This window comes from Alexandromys fortis, unplaced genomic scaffold (assembly GCF_014885135.2).
Source record: "Alexandromys fortis isolate MF-2015 unplaced genomic scaffold, M_Fortis_MF-2015_v1.1 scaffold_0, whole genome shotgun sequence".
Lineage (NCBI taxonomy): Eukaryota > Metazoa > Chordata > Mammalia > Rodentia > Cricetidae > Alexandromys > Alexandromys fortis.
In genome coordinates, this window is record NW_026067949.1 from 20,084,819 (window position 1) to 20,105,388 (window position 20,570).

Genomic DNA, 20,570 nt, shown 5'->3' on the forward strand with positions numbered 1-20,570 from the left:
TTTGTTATCTACACTTTTTTAGGTAAAATAGCTTAGAAAATAATTGATGAAGGAAACAGAGGACCTATGTATTTTGAGTTTATTAAAGATAGTTACATTGTGCACAAAATTTCAACATAATAAAATTAATAAATAAAATTGAAGCATCATCAAATGATCAGAAAATATGTCATGAAGTTTAATTTCTAAACTATATAAAGAGCTCAAAGTAATTGACAAAAAAGATAATAACAGAGAAGACTGCAAAATACAATGAGATTAATTCGAGCTGTTCAGAGCCAGTGAGCTCCCACTAGCTGGGATCTGTCTCTGTGGGTTTTCCCATCATGAACTTGATCCCTTGAGTCCCACCAGAGTTGACTTCTGGGAATCATATCAGTATCCCTAGAGTACATGGTCCTCTGGAAGAGCAGTAATTGTAGCTAAGCCATCTTTCCAAATCCCATTTAGGTAGCATTTTAAATGTAAAAGGTACTTGAAAAGCATCATAGGAATTCTGTGTGTTTGTCATTGTATCTATCTATTGGCATATATGTGTGTCTGTGAAAGTAGGCCTGTCTACCATATAGTGAAGATGCGGAGGCAATAGGACCACCTCAGCTGTCAGTTCTCCACGTCCGCTTATTTGAGCCAAGGTCTCTTTGCTGCATTTGTTTTCCACAGCAAGCTACCTACCTATCTCATAGGTTTCTGAGGATTCTCCTGGCTTCTGTCCCAATTCATTGCCGGAAAACTAAAATACTGATGTTCAGGTTAAGTATCTTGTTTTTACATGTGCTCTGGGGATTTAAACTATAGTCTTTTTGCTTGCTTGCTTGCTAAGTTCTTTTGGCCATTGATTCATTTCCTCAGCCCTTAAAAAGATTGTAGGATTATGTATTGAATTTACATCTACCCACAGGGGAGATGGACAGAGTGAGAGAGAGATGGGGAGAGATAGAAAGAGAGGGAGAGAAAGAGAACAAATTGATTTGAATTGATTGAGGCTAGTGTAAGAATGGGGAGATGGCTCAGTGGTTAAAGTACTTGACATTCTAATAATCTGAGGAAACCCAGACCACATGTATATGCCAGCCTGCTTAGAATTCGGGAGCTAGTGCTATGTATAGAACATGGAGTCAGAGGCTCCCCAGAGCAAGCTGGCCTGTGAGAGAAGCCAAGCTGGTGAGATCTTGGTCCACTGAGAAACCCTATCTCAATTCATACGCTAGAAAGGAATGAGGAAGACTCTTGCTGTCAACCTCTGGTCTCCCCATGTATTCATATCTTTATACACACGAGTGTGACTACATACCACAAGAGTATGAACACATACACACCACATACATGAGAAAAAATGAAGGATAACAATGTTTCACAGAGACTGTCAGCAATTTCCTGGGGCTGTAAGTTGCAGTGCTGTTCCCACCACAGACTAAGTTTCCAGTTTCCACTAGGAGAGCATGCATCCATATCAGCCAGAAATGGAAAAGTGCCTGCTAAATTCTTCCCAAATAGATAGATGGACCTAGAAACATAATGTCCATAACATAAACCGTACACATCCAATTACCAAAGTCCTTTTAAACAGAGAGGAACGATAATATGAAAATACTGTCACTATTATTATAGCACACTACAAGTACATAAAACACAAGCAGGTATAAGAAATAGAAGAATGTTGATAAAAAGGAATGGAAAGGGTTTTAAGATGGAAAAATATGTAAGTGGTGACATTTAATTTATGGGATGGGAGCAGTGCACTGTTTTCCAACAGGGTGATTAGGAAAGAATTTCAGTGTTGATATCCAAGATGTTATTTGCCTCTTTCACAAATTTCTCTGATTCTCATCTCTTACCCCTTCACTTCTCCTTAGAGTCCAACTGGAGAAAGAAAAAGACTTAAAGACCTCAGGCTATCTTTAATGTAAGTCCCCTCCAGTCTCTCTACTAGGCATCCAGAGAGCCCCTCTGGCTTTTAGTTCCAACAGTGTACTAATGAAGTAAAGTGCACGAAGCAAGCGAGACAGGGAGCCTTTGAACTGAGCAGCCAGGAGACCAGAAGCCCCTGCTAAACACGGGCTGACGTCTATTATTTCTGGAGTTAAGAGCAGTCAGAGAACACGGTACAGATGGACAGCAAGACCGCCGGCAGGCTCACACCACTGCTCCTAAGAAGGAGAGGGAATTTCAAAAACCATTAAAGTGTTTGTGGCAAAAGTGAGTTCCCGGTGAATTGAAGTGAGAAAAATGTGTGTTCTTGTCTCAGTACTAGAGACAGGTTCAGGAAATAAAGAGAAAGATTACTGAAGATGTGCCTGCAGGGAGGCTGGCATTGTGAAAGCATCTTTGGGGACTGGAGGAAAAGCTCTGGAAACAACCATCTTCAAAGCAGAGTAACTTCTGGGTATACAGAGTGAAAGGAACTCAATGGATCAAGCAAATTAAAACAACCTCTAATGGCTTTCCCTTTACCCAAATTCTAATGATGCATTGGATTTTTTTAAACCCTTAGAAGTCACGAAAAAAATACATCTCTATAGTAAGTGTGGTAAGGCAAAATTTCCAGAAAGGCTGACCATTTCAAACCCTTACACAAACTACTAAGACTCCAGGAAGGGAGCAACACTGACAAAGCACAGGCTGCAGCTGCAGCCTCCTTTCGAATTAGGTGCAACGTTCTATGGACACTCCATTCAGAAACTATACCACAATAATGATGTTCTTCGTTTTTACTACAACGTTTGTCAGTTCCTACATTGGTATTTCAAAATGTTCAACCTAGCAAAGGTTATTCTAAAATAAGATTAATAGGAAAAGAAAAGATACCACCCAAGGGTAAATAAGTGAATGACAGGCTCACTGATATTAGCATAGGTGAAGGAAGTTTTACACATTTTCCGACTGCAGGATTTTCAGTCCCCATTTTGCTGAATGCCTATCACTTTAGAGGAAGAAAAACAAACAAACAAAGAACCCTGAGAATCATTTAATAGTGTGTGGTTTTGAATTCTCTACTGAGCCACGTGTGGTACTTTCACAAATGCATATCTGCCACATATCCCAAAGGTTAACTCAACTCATTTGGAATAGGCCCAAAACTCTGAAATTTCAACAAAGTAATGACAGCCTTGGAGGCAGCGATCCTCCTGCCTTCATGGTGACACCTGTTAATGGGAATAATTGCACTGCCAGAGACAGCTAGTTACAGCAGAGGAGGATTAAAAACCCATACTACACCCTCCCAGGCCCGTCATATGTGACTAGGATAAATGTGATTTCTCTGGAATGGCCAACCCTCATCTCCATACACTACGATTACTAGAATAATCACCATATTAGTAAAACTATGTATTTACTGATGGAGAGAAACCTGAAGGTGAATCCTGGGTCACAGTGATATAGGCCAATTCCATTTTTAAAAGAAGTGGGTTTTTTGGGCTACAATATAAATTCACTGTATATAAATAATAAAAACAATTATGTCTTGTTATGTGGCCAATATAGAGATCTAACAAAAACTATGATACAAGATTTGAAATATAAATACCTCACACTTCTAAATGAACATGTTTTTTTTTATAATTTTTGAAAATTACCCTTGTGGGGGCGTAGGTATAAAACTTTTTGGTTGTTTTTTACTTTTTCTTTTCTTTTCTTTTCTTTTTCTTTTGTTTCTTTTTTTTTTTTTTTTTTTTTTTTTTGAGATAGGGCTTCTCTGTGCAGCCCTAACTATCTTATAACTTACTCTGAAGACCAGGCTGGCCTCAAATCCATAGATCCATCTTCCTCTGGAATTAAAAGTGTGCACCAGCACCACCCAGTCCAAACATTTAGATTTTACATCAAAGCATACTCCTATCATCCAGGATTTCCTCAAACAGACCCATCCCTCACTGGGGGAAACCCTGTGTACTGAGGAGAAAGACGAAAGACTGTCCTATCACAACAGGCCAGATGCTTCCCTAGGAGACAGATCAGCAGGAAATGGCTTTCCTCAGGAGAATAAGGCATTCACCAAAATGGGAAGATATCAGAAGCTGAAATGATACTACCGTTGGGGCCAAAACATGGATGACTTGCTCAACTTATCCACCAGTCAAGTTGATGCATACTATGAAGTATGATGCAAATACCACATCTTCCACAACACACCCTAAAAAATATCTTTAATGGTAGAGTATAAGATCTTCAATGTATAGGAGAAAAAAACTGACTAAACAAAAATAAAAATGTATGTACTTATCTAAAGATGAAGTGTATTCCAGGTTTACTTATTTGTTTTTAAATAATTTAATTATTACTTTGATGTGGGATTTCCATCTGTGTGCTGTGAATATCATTAGTTAATAAAGAAACTGTCTTGGGCCTGCGAAGGAAATAGAGGTAGGCAGGGAAAACTAAAGTGAATGCTGGGAGAAAGAAGGGTAGAGTCAGAGAAAAGCTATGTAGCCCTGCTGGAGACAGATTCAGGAACTTTAGCTCGTGAGCCACAGTGACATAATGATACACAGATTAATAGAAATGGCTTAAACTAGGATGTAAGACTTAGCCTATAAGAAGCTAGAGCTAATGGACCAAGCAGTGTTTTAACTGATACAGTGTGATTATTTTGGGGCTGAGCAGCCGGAAACCAACAAGCGGTCTCCTTACTACATTACTTGTGTAAATAGAAGTGTTTCCAGCTCTCAAATTTATTTGATGCCCCATGTTTTGGACCTCTCCATAACGCCTAACCATGGAATACAGAGTAGAGACAGACATAATGGCACAGGGAATGTAATCTCAACACTTGGGAGGTAAAGGCAAGAGGACCAAGAGTTCAAGGTCATCGGCTACATGAAATCCTCTCTCAAAAAGGCAAAGCAAACAAATAAACAGGCAGTAAAAGCACTGAGCTTATTACCTGTAGCTGCTCTTGCCTGGCATCTCACCCTTGCAGATAACACTGCCCTGCTAGATAAGCATATCTCTTTGAGAGTGCACAGTCAGACAGAACATTCACTGAGCCCATGTCCTGAAACCTTTGGGCAATGAAATTAGTCAGAAAACTAATTCATGCCTATTTCTGAGAGACAGGATCTCAGAAAAGATTTAAACCAAGTCTTTAGTAAGACGACAAGCTTAGTGTAGAAATTCTAGCTTCAAATTAAGCTTGGCAGGATCAAACTGCTAGCCCTGCACTAACTATGGAGACCTCATTTTTCTCATCTTTAATGCACAGATGAGAGAATCCTGTAATTATAGGAAAGATTAAAAATGAGTATTTATAAATTAATTAGCATAGAACTTGGCACTCCGTCCATGGCAAGCATTTTAGATTTTGCTTTCAAATATAACAGTATTTAAAATGATTTCATACAAAAAGCTTCTTTCTCTCAAAGGGTTAATAAAACTCAAAAAAAATTATTTCTAGAAAACAACACAAACTCAGATAATCTAGCTAATGTGAGCAATGAAACGAATAAGAGGAACTGTATTCGGTCTGTGCAAGTAAAAAAAATGAATTCCTCATTTTGGCAGAGTAACTTCAAAACAGATACATGCAAATTATGAATGCTTAACCTGAATTCCAATGAGAAAAGTTTTAGTCAACTAACTTAAGAGACTTCAGAAACAATATTCACATCTAGTTCATATATACTGTTAAGTTATATGTTACTATTTTTTAAGAGTATGCTAAATATGCACATCAGTAATTTGCCCATGTCACTCACTGATTCCTTCCACAAATAATTGCCTAATGTACCCCCCAATAATGAATACACTCCTATTGAAGTTTGAGAATAGCTTGCTAAGAGCTGAAGTATCAGCTAATAACTACTGATTGTTTTGAGTTGATGACTGTTTTTAATAAGAAAAGAGGCCTTGTCTATACCTTATCACAGTCCACTGTAAAATGAATTCACCTTCGATTAGACATTCAAAATACACCCTTTCATGTTCAAATAAGAATTAAGCACCTAAGGAGGAAGATTTTCTTTTACACATAAAAGTCTAAAATAATAGAGAAAAGGAAGTCTATACTACAAAATCAAGTATAAAGCTTGTACAACATCGAAAAACACTTTATCTCCAAGTCTCCACAAAAATATTTAAACTATCTCTAGTTTTTTCTATTAACCAAATTCAATCATCTAACAGTTAAAGCCCATATACTGTGTATATGTGACATGTGTATACAAACAGATGTGTGTGTGCTTGTCTATATGGTGACAAATATATATACCTAAATATCTCTATACCCACCTCTCTTTAATGGGGTTCTACTACCAAAGCAGTTTCATGACAAACAGAACATCTGTTCAAAGAAAAATAAAGACAATAAGACCTAGTATGGTGGTTCAATGAGACACGTTCCCCCATAGGCTCAGATTTTTGGATACTAGGTCTTGAGGTAGCAGCACTGCTTGGGGGAAGTGTGAGAGGTGTGGCATTGCTGGAAGAAGCATGTCATTGTTAGAGAGATTTCATCCTTGTCACTTTTAATCCACTCTCTGACTTGGGCTCAGGGTTATGGTTCAAGATGTGTGTTCTTAGATTCCTATTCTCACTGGTAAGCCTTCCTGCCATGATGGCTTCTTATTTATTCTACATAAATCAATTTTTTCTCCCATAGGTTTCCTTTTTACGTCAACAGAAAAGTAACCAATACACCTGTTTCTCATTATCATCTAATTTACTATCACAAAAATGTGGAATTAGTCCCATTCAACAGTGTCTGTATTTATTCTCAATTATTCTCTGACAGCTATATTTACTGCAAATAAGTTATACATTTTAACAATTTTTTTCAATGGTGCTGCTTCCTCGGTCCACTAAAAAGGAGGCATGCAGCCTCAGGTCTGATGGAAATACTTTCCTGAAACAAAGCCTTCAGCCAGATTTTCTGTTATTGTTAGTGGATTACCTAAAGTAACAGCAGGATTATAAATAAAAACCCAAGCAGCTCTTAAAAGCTAAACACAGTTGTTACTATCAAAGAATAGTAATTTACAATTAATGTTACAAAGCTCACCTGCTCATTTTTGCAAAGCCACACACTGTTTCCCTTCAATACAGTAAAAATTTTGGCTTTGTAGCCTCTCAACTCAAGATATCCACATTTCTCAGGTGTCATGGCTGCTTGCAACTGTGCAGTAACGGATGGTGACTTCAGTGCACTTAATAATATGCTGATCCAATCATTTCTCTCTTCTGAAATTAAAGGAGAAAATGGATAAGGCATATAAACATAGAAACATTAACATGAGAGCCTCTTGCTTTAAAGCCACTAACATACAATTTTTTTTTACCACAACCACTGCCTAAATTCCACTGTCAGCAGAGTCAAGAGCTCAAATTTAACAGAGGAGATTTTGTAGATGTTCTGGAGCCAGTAAAATGAGCTGCTTCTAGAATCATTCAAGAAACACCACATCTCAGACTTCATTTCAAACCTCAAAGAAGGCTCAGCATTTTAGAAAAAAACTCCAGGAGACCTATAACCTTATTTATGTCTGAGAAACACTTTTAAATGATTTAGGATATTAGGTTTTCTCTTTGCCATAATTTTGCAATGAAATATTTCAATTAGAGTTCTGTTTTGAGTTTGTGACCTCACCTCCCCCCATTGGTGTTACTAATTTGGGAAGTTATGGAATGTGAAAAGAAAGTCAGAACAGGTAGAAGTAGCAATACAAAGAATACTTCTGTTGAAGGCTGTACCCACTGAAAAGTGTTTTTCTTCCTTTCTGCTTTTTCTCTGTAAGTAGGTGAAGAAACTTTCTATTTTCCATACTCTTCTGGCCAGCTTTTCTCAAGAACCTGAGGCAAAGCGGCCAAGTACTGAGCTCTCTGAAACCATGAACCAATGTAAGACTTTTCCCCTGTCAGGTTACTTGGTCAGAGCCACAGTAAGAAGCCAAGGTGTAAGGAAGAAAGCAGCTTCAGGACTCAACAGAAGGTCGAAACAGGGAGGTACTCAAGGCTTTAAAACTCAGCTGACAAAGTAAAACTTGATACTACACTACCCCGTACAAGCCAAGTGACCTTCAAGCAGGTACCACATACTTACTGGGGAACAGAAATGTGGTGTAATCTCCAAAGAGCAATCAAGACAATAAGTCAAATTAGATTTGAACAGATAATGGGGCCCAGACTAGAGTAAATGTCATACAAATTGTATCAAGTAATATATGAGTCCATTCAACTTAGGTAAGTGATTTGCTGAAGGTCACTAAGAAAGGTAGTGCTAAAATTATACCAAAAATTATTTCAACTCCTACACAACTGTATTTGGCACCATAGAAGGGGGGGCACATGATAGATAGGTCTTGAGAATGAGGGACAATGTGAAAAACCAAACTAAAGCCTGAAGGTCAGAACAGAAGTCTGAGCAAGGACAACATAAGAAAAAAGCATCAGGAACCAACACTGGTTTAGAGACTTTACTAAGAGGAACATATTGATAATTTTTGAACTTACAAGGAAATTATGAGAAATATAGACAGAAAATATCCACTTCTTGCTTTGAATTACAGAAACAAAGGAAAAGCAAATCAAGATAATTAGCAAGGAGAAGACAGGGTTGAGAATCCTGTGTTTATGACTGGCAGGCGAATCTGGGAGTGTGGAATTCAGGAATATAAGACAGATATCAAGTGTACAATAAAAGTAAAATGTATGAACATTCAAATGTCAGTATATTAAAGGGAGTAAGGCATAGCTGATTCACGGATGTTAACCTCCAAATAAACAGCCCAGAATAAGAGGAAGTTTGATGTTATAAAACGACCATGAAAGATGGCAGGACAATCCAGCTCACAGATCACTGCCCATTTTCAGGACACTGGGATAGATGAGCAGAGCAGCAACAATATGTGAGCAGAGACAACCTCAACAGGAAAAGATCCATAGATGCGGATAAATGTCAAATGCACAATGAGAAAGAACGCAAAAAAAAACAGGAATCAAATATTATCTACAAGAATAATAATGACTCCCAAATCAAACAGGGGAGAGATTATGAAGACAGAATTTTAAAAAATGGAATCTCAAGTGGCAAAATTCTTCATAGAAAGGGAAACCAGAGCTAAACTGTGGAATCTAGGACTTCTTTTCTGATAAGACTGCCTATCAGAGAATCCACAACTTTACTGTGGATTACAATAAGTCTCCTTATGAGGTACACTCCTGTTTAATTAATGATGCAAAATTACTTCAAAAGAAATCTTAATTTCTAAATTATCACAACTTACACTCAACTTCTGAAGCTGATATTTTTACCAAGTATGAATGTAAAGGATGGTTGCTTTGCTGAATATTCATAAAAAGGTTCAAATATAAATATAATGTAATGGCATATACCAAAGCTTTGTGGCATTTAGACTACAGTTATCATATATCTCAGTAATTAATTTGAAATTGGCAACTGCACTTTTTGTGTGTTTATATTAGAACAGTACTGAACAAAATGGATCAATCCCTAGGATCATTAGCTTCTGAATTTTCTGATAGTATGGGGGAAAAAAAACAAAGAATAAGAAAGGAATGTCCTGTTTGGGGCTGAGAACTGATCTGTCATTTATTCTAAACAAGCAGATTGAAGATCCATACACTGCTATAGTTTCTACAGATATACCACATAAGTATTTGGACACATACACTATTGGAGTTTCTTTGGATAAACCACATAAATATGTGGACTATAGTTTAGTGTCAAGGCTATTGAACTATACAACAGTAGTATGGGTCTATGACCTTCCCAGCCATGGGGTTTGCAGTACCAGGCAATTATTCTTTAATATGGAACAGTCCTCAATTTCATAAGGCTCAGAAAACAATTCAGAAAAATGATAAAAATTTAAGATGCAAAAGGGGGGATAAGAGACTTGCAATGCTATCTTCTATACAAGATAGCCACTGCAAATATGATTTCATTATATCTGTATCTACCTGAATTGGGCCTGAACAAGACTGTCGATGGCCAATCACAGATTGAGGAAGGGTTCATGGAGCCCTACCCCTGACTGCTGACTTCGGGAAAACTGTTAATTCTGGGAGAATGACAGTCATCTTTAGTTGTACATAAAACTTTTAGGCCACCAGGTTCCAGCGGATATTTGGATACACATGGACAGAGTCGTGGTTAAATCAGTGTGTCATAAAACAGCATAAAGAAGGCACGGCTGTGGGAAGGGAACCTTCAGGAGTACCATGTGATAACAGAGGTGAAAACTAAGAAGGAGTGGGGAGTGAGAATACAGAGAACGCTCTCTGTGTGTGTGTGCACGCGTGTACGCCGGCGTGCACACATGTGTGTGCGTATTCTTTTCATTGATGAAATTTGTTGATAATCTATATGAAGTTGTTAACAAACAAATTTCATTCACAAAAAAAAAAAAAACAGGAACATCCAGTTCACTAAGCAGAGAGAAACAGTGAACAGCTAATACACACAGAATCAAACAGACTGTAAGAGTCATTTGTCTTAGGCTGTACAAAATGTGCATCCCTAAATGAGGAAAACATGTTTTGACAATTTTCAAACCAAATAATTGTTTTCTATTTGATATATGGTTTGAGACAAGCTAGGGGCTATTGTAGCTGAGCTAGTGAACTACGGTTTTAAAAAAATGTGTGAAATTCCAGAAATAAACAATTCATAAACTTTAAATTACATGATATTCTTAGTCATGTGTTCCACTCTGTTCTGATTCAAAACACGAGGCATCCCCTACTCCAGTGTATATGAGTCACTGTGTGAGATGTTCTTCCACTAGGCATGAAGTAGTCATCTCAGTTATCAAGTAAAGCATCATGACTATGTAGTACCTATATTACCCTATATTACATAAGCTTTTATACTGCTTAGTGATGGTGTTGAAGTGTGGTCACAGTGAGGAGATCTGTGTAGTGCTTCCAGTGAAAAAGCTAAAAGGATACTCAGATATTTTTGAATAGAATGATCACATTAGTATAACTTTTGCTAAAAATGTTGGCATAACTCTTCTGCCTTATCATAAGCTATTGCTGGTCCTCTTTTACTGTGTCTAATTTAAGAATAAAACTTTATAATATGTATATATGTATAGGAAAGAATGTAGTATATATATATATATTACTTGATACTGTACACAGATTCAGAAATCCCCTGGGTATAAGGGGTCTATACCTCTAGTGACTAAGAGGGCAGACTACCATGTTGAGTCCTTCTAAGAATAAATATCTGATTGTACATCAATGGTAGCAGTTTATTAAGCACCATTTTTTTCTGGAACATTCCCTATTATGGCTTCTCTCCATGGATGATAATCCAAGTTGGCAAAAAATTATAGGTCAGAAAAAAACAAAAAAAAAAGTGGTTTTGCTATAATGCAGACAAAATAAAATAGCAATCTCTTCAATGAATCTTAAATTAATTTTTGTGGTTTTGAGAAACACCAAAGACTCAGAAATGTTCAAATTGTCAACACAAACATCATATTCTTTGAGTTCAAAATTTAGCATAGGTAATTCATTAGTTACAAAGGATACCAGAGAATGTGACACAGGGCAAGCAAAACCCACCATAAACATAATCACCAACTGTAACTCAACCTTCACTGTGAGGTTTGTTTTGTTTCGCTGTCTCTGTCTGTCTCTTTCTCTTTCTCTCTCTTTCTCTCTAGACAGATCCTTCACTCTGTAGCCTAGGCTGACCTCCAACTTATAGAAGTCACCTGTTTCTGCCTCCCGAGTGCTAGAATTTTAAGCACCCATCAAACTCAGCCAGGAACTTTACTCTTAATATGATCTGATCTAAAGAAAGACCCTTCAGTGTAACCAATCATCAACGTGAGAGCCAGAAGTGTTGTCAAACTGATAACCACTACCTGTACGAATTCAGCTGCTATGCTATGGGCTTATTCTGAGTATGAGGAGCAGGACCATTCTCTCCCAGAGATTAAACCCCACTGAAAGGAAGAAGGCCACAAAAGCACAGACATTTACTAGAGTACACTACACAGTGACAAGTGAATTGCAACAGCATAAAGCAGAGGATGAGGGGCAAGAGAAGAGTTATTTTACATAGGGTACTAGAAAAAGCCTTAGAAAAGGGACTGGTCAACAAAGCCTAAAGAAAAAAATAATGGAGCAAGCAGGAAGGTGGCTAGAACACTGCAGGATATGAATGCTGTAGCCCCAAGGAAACTGAGACTTGTAGATACAGGTCCAAGAGTCCCTTGTTGTTAAAATGTTGCAAAGGAGGGAAGAAGGCATGGAAGGAAGGAAAGAAAGAAGACCAAGAAAAGATCAAGAGTCAAAAGGGCTTTCGTACATCGTACACCCTATGCTTTGTTCTCAGTAAGAAAAGAAGACAATGGGACCTTAGGAATGAGATTATATGATCAGACTTCCATACTGAATGGTTTTTCTGACAGCAGGACTCCAGACATACTTGTAGTGAATCAGTAAAGTGACTAATCAAGATGAAAGTGATTGTTTTGAGCTAACAGGTGACACTGTGGGGATTGAGAACCAGTCAGCATCTAGTCTTAATTTCAAAGTCAAAGTGACAAAGTGACAGAATTCTGGAACTGATTAGATGATATATAATAAAGAAAGGAAACAGTATCAGCTCATGACTTGAGCACACTAGTCTTTAATTCTGTTGATGAGGAAGATTAGAAGAGAAGGTTTGGTGAAGAGGGTAGAAACAGGAATTTGAAAGCCTGACATCTGAAATACTACTGAAGAGCATGCTAAGATGTCAAATAGGAAGCTGATTGTATGAGTCCAAGATACATGAAGAGGACACTGGTGGTAAGACACATTACAAACCTTACCCATAAGATCTTCAAAACCAAATATGTGGCCTATAGTATTTTGTTTTGTTTTGCTTAAATGATATCACTTTATTCTAATAAACTCACAAACAAAAACCAGAACACAGCTAAAGAAGCCCCCTATTTGCTTCAGAATGGCCACTCAAACTACAGAATACTTCGCAGAGACACAGAGTTTAAAGCTGGTCAAATGTCTGAGGAGTTTACATTTACATTACATTCAGTGTTTGTGTGTGTGTGTGTGTGTGTGTGTGTGTGTGTGTGTGTGTGTGCCATGGTATGAGTTTGGAGCTGAGAGTACCATCTAGAGTGTTCGTATTTGTCTTCTATTTTGTTTGTGACAGGCTCTTGTTCGCTAACATGGTACCTGACCTAAGAATGTTCAGGGATTCTCCTTTTTCTGCTTTCTATTTTGCTGTAGCAGCAGTGGAATTACAAACACATGCTTCTGCTCTGGATGGAACTCAGGTTCTCACCCTTGCACAGCAACTGCTTTATGATGGAGCTATCTAGGAGAATATTATAGCATTATTAGAAAGTCCTACCACAATTATGGTGAAAAGTAGATACATATTTACATTTTCCTTTTTTAAATGTCTTCACAAGACATTATTCATAACATAATATTTTCAAAAGAATTTGGGATCCTAGAAAGATTTTAAAACATGCTTACAAGATTTCATAGATACTATTAAGTAATCAATGAAGCAGATAGTCACCACTGATGAGAATAAAGAGCGTGAATAATGGAGAGTTAGGAAACATTTCATAATTTGCTTCTGACCATGTTGTAGCTCCCCTAAACAACTGGAGTATATTCCTCATGCCAGGTCTAAGAACCTCTGGGTATCAGAGTCAGAACTCCCTTCCAGGACTCTCTAGTGCCTACCATTGAGTGACTGACCCCTATTCCTTATGGTCCGCAATGTGCTCAGACAGAAACATAGCACACCATTGAAGAACAGGTTCTCAGAAGAGTATTGGATCAGAAACCCCTTATTAGAATTGCTGCTCTGCTCTATCCCTGAGAGATAGGTCCCCGTAACATCATCTGTCTGAAAAGTTCTCTATACTCGGCTATGACTGGAGACCATGATGTCATGAACTCCACACCCATTCCAGTGTTTATCTGCCCCAGAACAAGAGGAGTCAATATGAAATTTCTCTCCGAGGAAGACCATTTTCAAAGTAATACTATTTTAATATAATTTTCATTTAATTAAGAAAATAGCAATATTTTTTACTATGAAAGCCATATAATCAAAACATTAGATAGTGGGATTGCTAATGACACCAAACTGTAATGGTATTTTTTAGTTATGATTTGCAGAAGTGGCTACTCACACACAAGACTCTACAAAACCCTCCACGGTAAAGGCTGACAAGCACCTTGGGGTGATATATAATAAATGAATAAGAGTGACTGAGGGCTAACAAGATTTCTGTGGCCAGATTTAGGCTGAGGGCCAGGTTAATGATCTCTGTTCCAGTGTTATTTTCTCTTAAAAACCAAGTCAAATAAAAAAATCTGAGTCCTGTGTCCTTAGTGTCCAAAGGCTTCAGCAACCTCAGCCTACCTTCAACCTGTGAGAGTTAACCAAAGGCAACAGTTGTAGTCTATATTGTTTTGGAAGTTACCGTCCTGCAGTACAATTTCCATAGCACCATAAAATACTATGCAAGCTGCCAAGGGAGGAAAGCAACTACTAATTCTACTGAGATGTGACATCTATGAACCACAACAATGATAAAAGTGGTAAAATATCCATAAGGTACAGTAAACGGCAGTCACATGTTGACGGTGACCAATGGCAGTCTAATCAGACTTAATATCCACTCACAGGAGGGACTAATGCTTGTTATTAGGAAGGTAGTCAGTTTTCCGGGGCTAGTGAGGTCAGGAGTCTTAGATTCTACTACAGTCACTTCGTTAGACCGACATGATTCCTCACTACACACTAAACTTTATCCTTATACTCATCCATAAGTGTAGTTACCACCCTTCATCAAAGCAGCTATTCTTTACAGTAAATGGAGACCATTACAAAATCCTCATCTAGACCAATGGATCAATGGATGATGAAAAGTCCACCTATAATAGATACATCTACATAACAGCCTACATCTATCTATGCCCACACCCCTGGATAGGAATTATAGGCTGATTATAGGAAGAAACAGGGTTAGCTTCTTCCAGGGATGAGCATTCTAACTGGCTAATCCAATATAAAGCTACTATCCCAAAACCATATACACACAAACAACAGGTTGTATTTATATATTTTGAGGGTGTGTGTGTGTGTAACTATAATATTTGAGGAAGAATAAGATATCAAGGGGATAACATGAAAGGAATTTGAGGGTGAACATTTGGGAGGGCCTGGACAGAAGAAATAGAAGGGAGAAAGTGTTGTGATAAAATTAAGTTAAAATGTATTTAAAATTTAAAAAATATGTATATATCTAGCAACAGAAATGTGAACTATTTTTTATATTGGTCATATGCAGCATCTACATAGATTTGTTATACAGTATGGATCTACCCACTAAGCCCTGCTCTTTGGTGTTTTTTTTTATGCTATTTGGGAAGGCCTAGTGTGGTGTTTTTGTTTTCAGCAGCAACATAAGCTTCTAGTTTGATTTCATAAATCATCAGTAATCAAAGTCTGAAAAACACTGCTCACTGACAGGTAGCTGGGTATACTCACTCATGATTACCTTCAGTAATAATGAGAACTTCCTAGAATACATATTTATTGAACACTCTTTATTTCCGGAGCTAGCACATGCTCCGGAAGCGGAGCCATTTAAAGGGCAAGGGTGCCGCAGTACTGAGCATTACCGTAGCTTCTACCCGCAGGTAGACGTCCCTGTGTGTACAGTAGAACAACAATCATGCAAACTATTGTTACAATGCCGAATCTGGCAAAATGCCTGGTATATACAGAGTATTACATATGCTTTATGTGCAATTATTATTGAAATAGGGCACACTTAGTAAACACTTCTTTAAAAAATCAGGTCAATTATAAATCTATCCCAACATGTTCTTAAAGTAGAGTAAATTTCTTATTATTTAACTAAGTATCTGGCCTTCCCTGTATTATATTAACCTATCGAAGGTTATAGCCATGGCACATCATGAGAATCAAACAGAGCACAACACTCGCAATTTCTCTGACCTCTCCCCACTGTACTACCAAATTCAGAGAATACTCTACTGTACAGTGGGAGACCCAATACAGGAAGAATAGAAACATTTCTATCTTGTGTTCACATTTATGCCTCTATGTGTGTGTGTGTGTGTGTGTGCCTGTGCGTGTGTGTGTGTGTGTGTGCGCGCACAAAAGTGCCTGCTCGCAAATACAGTTACTTAGGAGTGGAAGTGCATTTGTTTTGCTTGTATGGAAGTCTGAAAGCACCTTGCAGGAATCAATTCTCTCCTTCCACGGTGTGGCTCCCAGGGGTAAACTCGTGTTATCTCACTCAGCAGCAAGCATCTTTCTCTGCTGCACCGTCTCTCTGCCCCACCTGTCACCTTTCCACCGGGAGTCCCACCGTAGAGGATTCCCATGAAAAGAACTCAATGAGTACAGCCACTACAAGGTCTATAACCTAAAGATTACCACACCAGTTCATTCAGCTAAGAACCTCCTTGTGTAAAGTTCCCTAAAATCAACTTAGTTATGATTAGGACCTTTGCTTTTAAGCATTAAATACCTATTTTGCATTATCAAAATTACACATTAAAATGATCTCTGTGAGAGAATATTGTATCCAATTTTCACTGTTTTGTATATACAGCTTAAAGAAATATCCCATAGTTAATAGTTCCTGAAAAAAAAAAGAGAAAAGAAAATAGATCCTTATATGTAATAGCAACCACACAAGGAATTAACTTGTTAATTTACTTAGGCTTTAACACTGTATATTCAAAAACCTTTTATAAATGTAAATTAATTGCAAGCAATAGAGTTAAAAGTGGCCTTATATTTTTCTTTACCTGATTTATTAACATGATATGTGAGAAATGAAGGGCTCTAAGTAGCTTGATAGCAATAACGTAATTATCTTAGACACAGGTAGGACAGTGCATGCCTGAGTTCTCAGGACTTAGGGAAGTAAGGTCAGAGGATTCGGAGTTCAAGGCCCACGCCTCCTCTGGACTGAACAGTGAGTTCTGGGCCACACAGAGTTAGTTACACAGCCTGATTCTTAGAAGAAAGAGGAGGAAGGAGAGGAAGGGGGCAGGAAATAGAAAATAATCTTACCTTCTTTTTCTACTCGAAAAACAAAAGTTCTTTGTGTTGTAACAATTTCAAATTTGTTGTCTCCTTGAGCCCGTACTGTGGATATTGCGGTGAGGGGAATTATTCCTTTTGAGTACATCTCCTGTATTAGTCAGAGAAAAAAGATGAAGAGAGATGAACATGAAATTCTGAAGATCTTAAAGAATGGCTCAGGATTCACAATTGTTTTTCTTTCATGATTTCTATGGGAAATTTTGAAAAGATAAACAAATACACTGATTTTCAATGCTGCAAAAGAAAACTGTGAAGTGTCCTACGCTTTCAAGAGAAATGACCTTTTCAATTTTCTAGTTGCCTGGATTTAAAAGGCAGAGCACCGAATAAAAATAACACTAAGAGACCAACAATATCCACTTCTTAAACCCAGAATCACAGGCTCTGACTTGGTCGGCTCACAATGATTCCACGGTGTTTGCAGGCATCTGCTGGTCAGAACAGGAACTGTCACAGAACCATCTCAAAATACAGCTGCAGTACAGAGAGAACAAAACATACCAAAGGGAGCCTGTAGATTCATTTAATTAACCTCATTTTCAGTGGTCGGATGATGTGAACTTTGATCTCATACTGAGTTGCATATTTTTTTTTTTGTCATTTTCTAAAGAATAACGGGTAAGGAAAAGCCAGGCATGGGCATTCATAGTTTTAATCCCCAAATCTGGAAGGTTGAGACGGGAGGTTTAAGGTTAGCCTGAACTGGGAAAGACCACGTCCCTGAAAACTAGCAGCAGACGAGGAAAGGTGCATCTGAAGCTGGCAGTTGGCATGCACGCACAGATTTTAATTTTGCTTTCAACGGTCAAGGCTCTAAGCACTTTCTCTCAATCTTCATTCTGCGTAGAACTATTTGGTAGGATGACGTCAAAGATTTACTGAGAGTAAAAGAATGAAATACTTACTGTGCTCTGTTGTCAGAGAGAAACTTTAGACTCATTATACACTTAATTTAAGGTCAGAGTGAATTCAGACTTCAGAACACACAAGTAAGATGATGCGGTCCTTAAAGTGTTGAGAAATTATTTTAATTTTTATTTAAAAGATTTTTTTTCCTTTTTACAGAGCAATCATAGTGTCCCCTCCCTTCCCTACTCTTGCTCCCTCACCTCACCTTTCCCCCACTCAACCCCTCATCCACTCCCCAAAATCATAAGGTCTCACATGGGAAGTCTACAAAGTCTGGCAAGCTGAGGCAGGACAAAGCCTCCCCATCCTATATCACTGCTGAACAAGGTATTCCACCATAGGAAATGGGCTCCAAAAATCTAGTTCATACGCTGGAAATAAATCCTGGTCCCACTGCCAGCGGCCCAACAGACTGCCCATCCCACAGAACTGTCACCCACATTCAGAGGGCCTAATTCGGTCCCATGCCGATTCCGTAGCTATCAGTCTAGAGTCAGTGAGCTCCAATTAGCTGGATCAGCTGTCTCTGTGCATTTCCCCATCATGATCTTAACCCCTTTGCTTATATAATCCCCCCTCCCTCTCTTCGACTGGACTCCTGGAACTCTGTCAGTACTTAGCTGTGAATCCCTGGGTCTGGAGAAGCATTTTATAAACATGGTGAAATTTGATCCTGACCTGTAGAAAACTTAACTTTCACCAAATTGCTAAGTGGAAATGCAAAATTCTGATCAGACAGAATAAAAATAACAGAGGTGAGATCATGAGAAACAGAACCCCTCCACACACACACACACACACACACACACACACACCAAAAAAAAAAAAAAAGAAAGAAAAGAAAAGAAAGAAAAAAAAAAGAAAAAAGTATTCAGGGTTGTCAAAAATCAAGGAATATGAGGGTATAAAAACACATTCTCACATCTCAGAAGGTCTGAGTATCAGCATTCCCACCTTCCAACTCCCTCCACCTCCTTCCCATTCCCTTCTCCTCCACCTACAGTCAGAAAGGCAAGGCCTCCCAAGGGTTTGAACAAAGCAGGGCAATCAAACTGAGGTAGGAGCAAGCTCCTCCCCCTGCATAAACGCTGGATTACCTAATCCAGCATGAAGGACAGGTTCCCAAAAGCCAACCAAGCACCAGGGACAGGCCCTGGTTTCGCTGTTAGGAGCCTTACAAACAGACCAAGCTACACAACTGCCTTTACTCAGCAACTGGTGGAAGCAGATGCAGAGATCCCAGCTCAGGGAGTCCTCCTGAAGAAAGGGAGGAAGGATTGTGTGAACTGTGGGAGTCAAAGTCAGGAGGAAGGAACCCACAGAGTCAGCTAACCTGAGCTCATAGGAACACATAGGCTCTGGACGAACAGTTAGGGAGCCTACATGGGACCGACCTCTGCATGTATGAGACTAGGATATTTTAAAGGTTATATGTGGCATTCAGTCCTTTTTTGATTTTTGCTTTTTGGGCACCATGAAGTAGGTTCTGCTACATATGTCTGCCACCATGCTGATCTGCATTACCTTAGAATCAACGGAACCAAATACTTTGAAATCACAACCCAAAATGAATCTGATCCCATTCACTTCCAACATTTTGCCACATAAACACAAAGTCTAAGCAAACGTACTATAGAAACTCCAGTTAGGAGCAGAAATTCACACCAGAAAATAACAGGTTAGGAGAAGAATATACGAAACCATCCCCTGCAGGGAGCACCCCTCCATCCCACGCAGGGAGCACCCCTCCATCCCACGCAGGAAGCACCCCTCCATCCCACGCAGGGAGCACCCCTCCCTCAATCTCCTTCTGCCCTTAGGAAGAGTCCCCTCTGCTTCTCCACATGCATCTTTCTACCTGGTATCGTCTTTGTTCCCATTAACAATTTCTCCTCCACCCTGCTCACCTCTCACTCCTGAACTGATGCACTTGTCAAAATCCTATACACACTCTGGTAACATTCCCAATGCATAAACATACACGCTGTCTCTCCCACATCATCTCATGTAGCCAACAAGGAACATGCCGTTTCCACATGATTTAGGAAAGGAAATAGACCACCTCACACAGAGAAGAATATCAGAGACAAAACACTCACAGAATAACTGAGTTTTTGTTTTTTTCTCCTTGTTTTTCTTTCTTGTTTCTGTCTTCCTTAAGAGAAACCCCTTTTCACATTTCAGCTACCAACTTTCCGTGAACAAACCTAAAATTGTTCTCTATGGCGTGGCATGCCCTTCCTCCGTCCTTCCTTCCCTCTATGCCTTCCTTATCTATACATTTACTCAATGTATCTTCAGTCATCAGTAGTATATCTAATTTTGCCCAGGTTCCTCAAACATCATCAGCTGAAAAATTATCCTTGTCCTGACTCCATCCTTGTCCACTGAGATATCATTCTTCTGGATGAGATGGCTCAGAGGTTAAGTGCACTGGATATTTACTCATCTAGAAGGCCAGATTCAATGACTAGCACAGGAATGGTGGCTCCTAACTGTCTGTAGCTCCAGTTACAGAAAACTTAATGCTTTCTTTTGGCTTCCATGGGCACCGCATGCAGAGATATGT

The 20,570-nt window shown here is 38.7% G+C and overlaps 1 protein-coding gene across 3 annotated transcripts in view; it reads right to left on the reverse strand.

Moving 5' to 3' along the window:
- Positions 1 to 20,570, reverse strand: part of Arap2 (ArfGAP with RhoGAP domain, ankyrin repeat and PH domain 2) — a 162,530-nt gene that overhangs the window by 88,326 nt on the left and 53,634 nt on the right. For all 3 annotated transcript variants that reach the window (XM_050150250.1, XM_050150248.1, XM_050150249.1), the window contains exons 8-9: positions 17,060 to 17,180; positions 6,998 to 7,176 (exon numbers count right to left, since the gene is read on the reverse strand). In XM_050150250.1, coding sequence (XP_050006207.1) covers positions 6,998 to 7,176; positions 17,060 to 17,180 — 300 coding nt within the window. The remainder of the gene's footprint in view (positions 1 to 6,997; positions 7,177 to 17,059; positions 17,181 to 20,570) is intronic.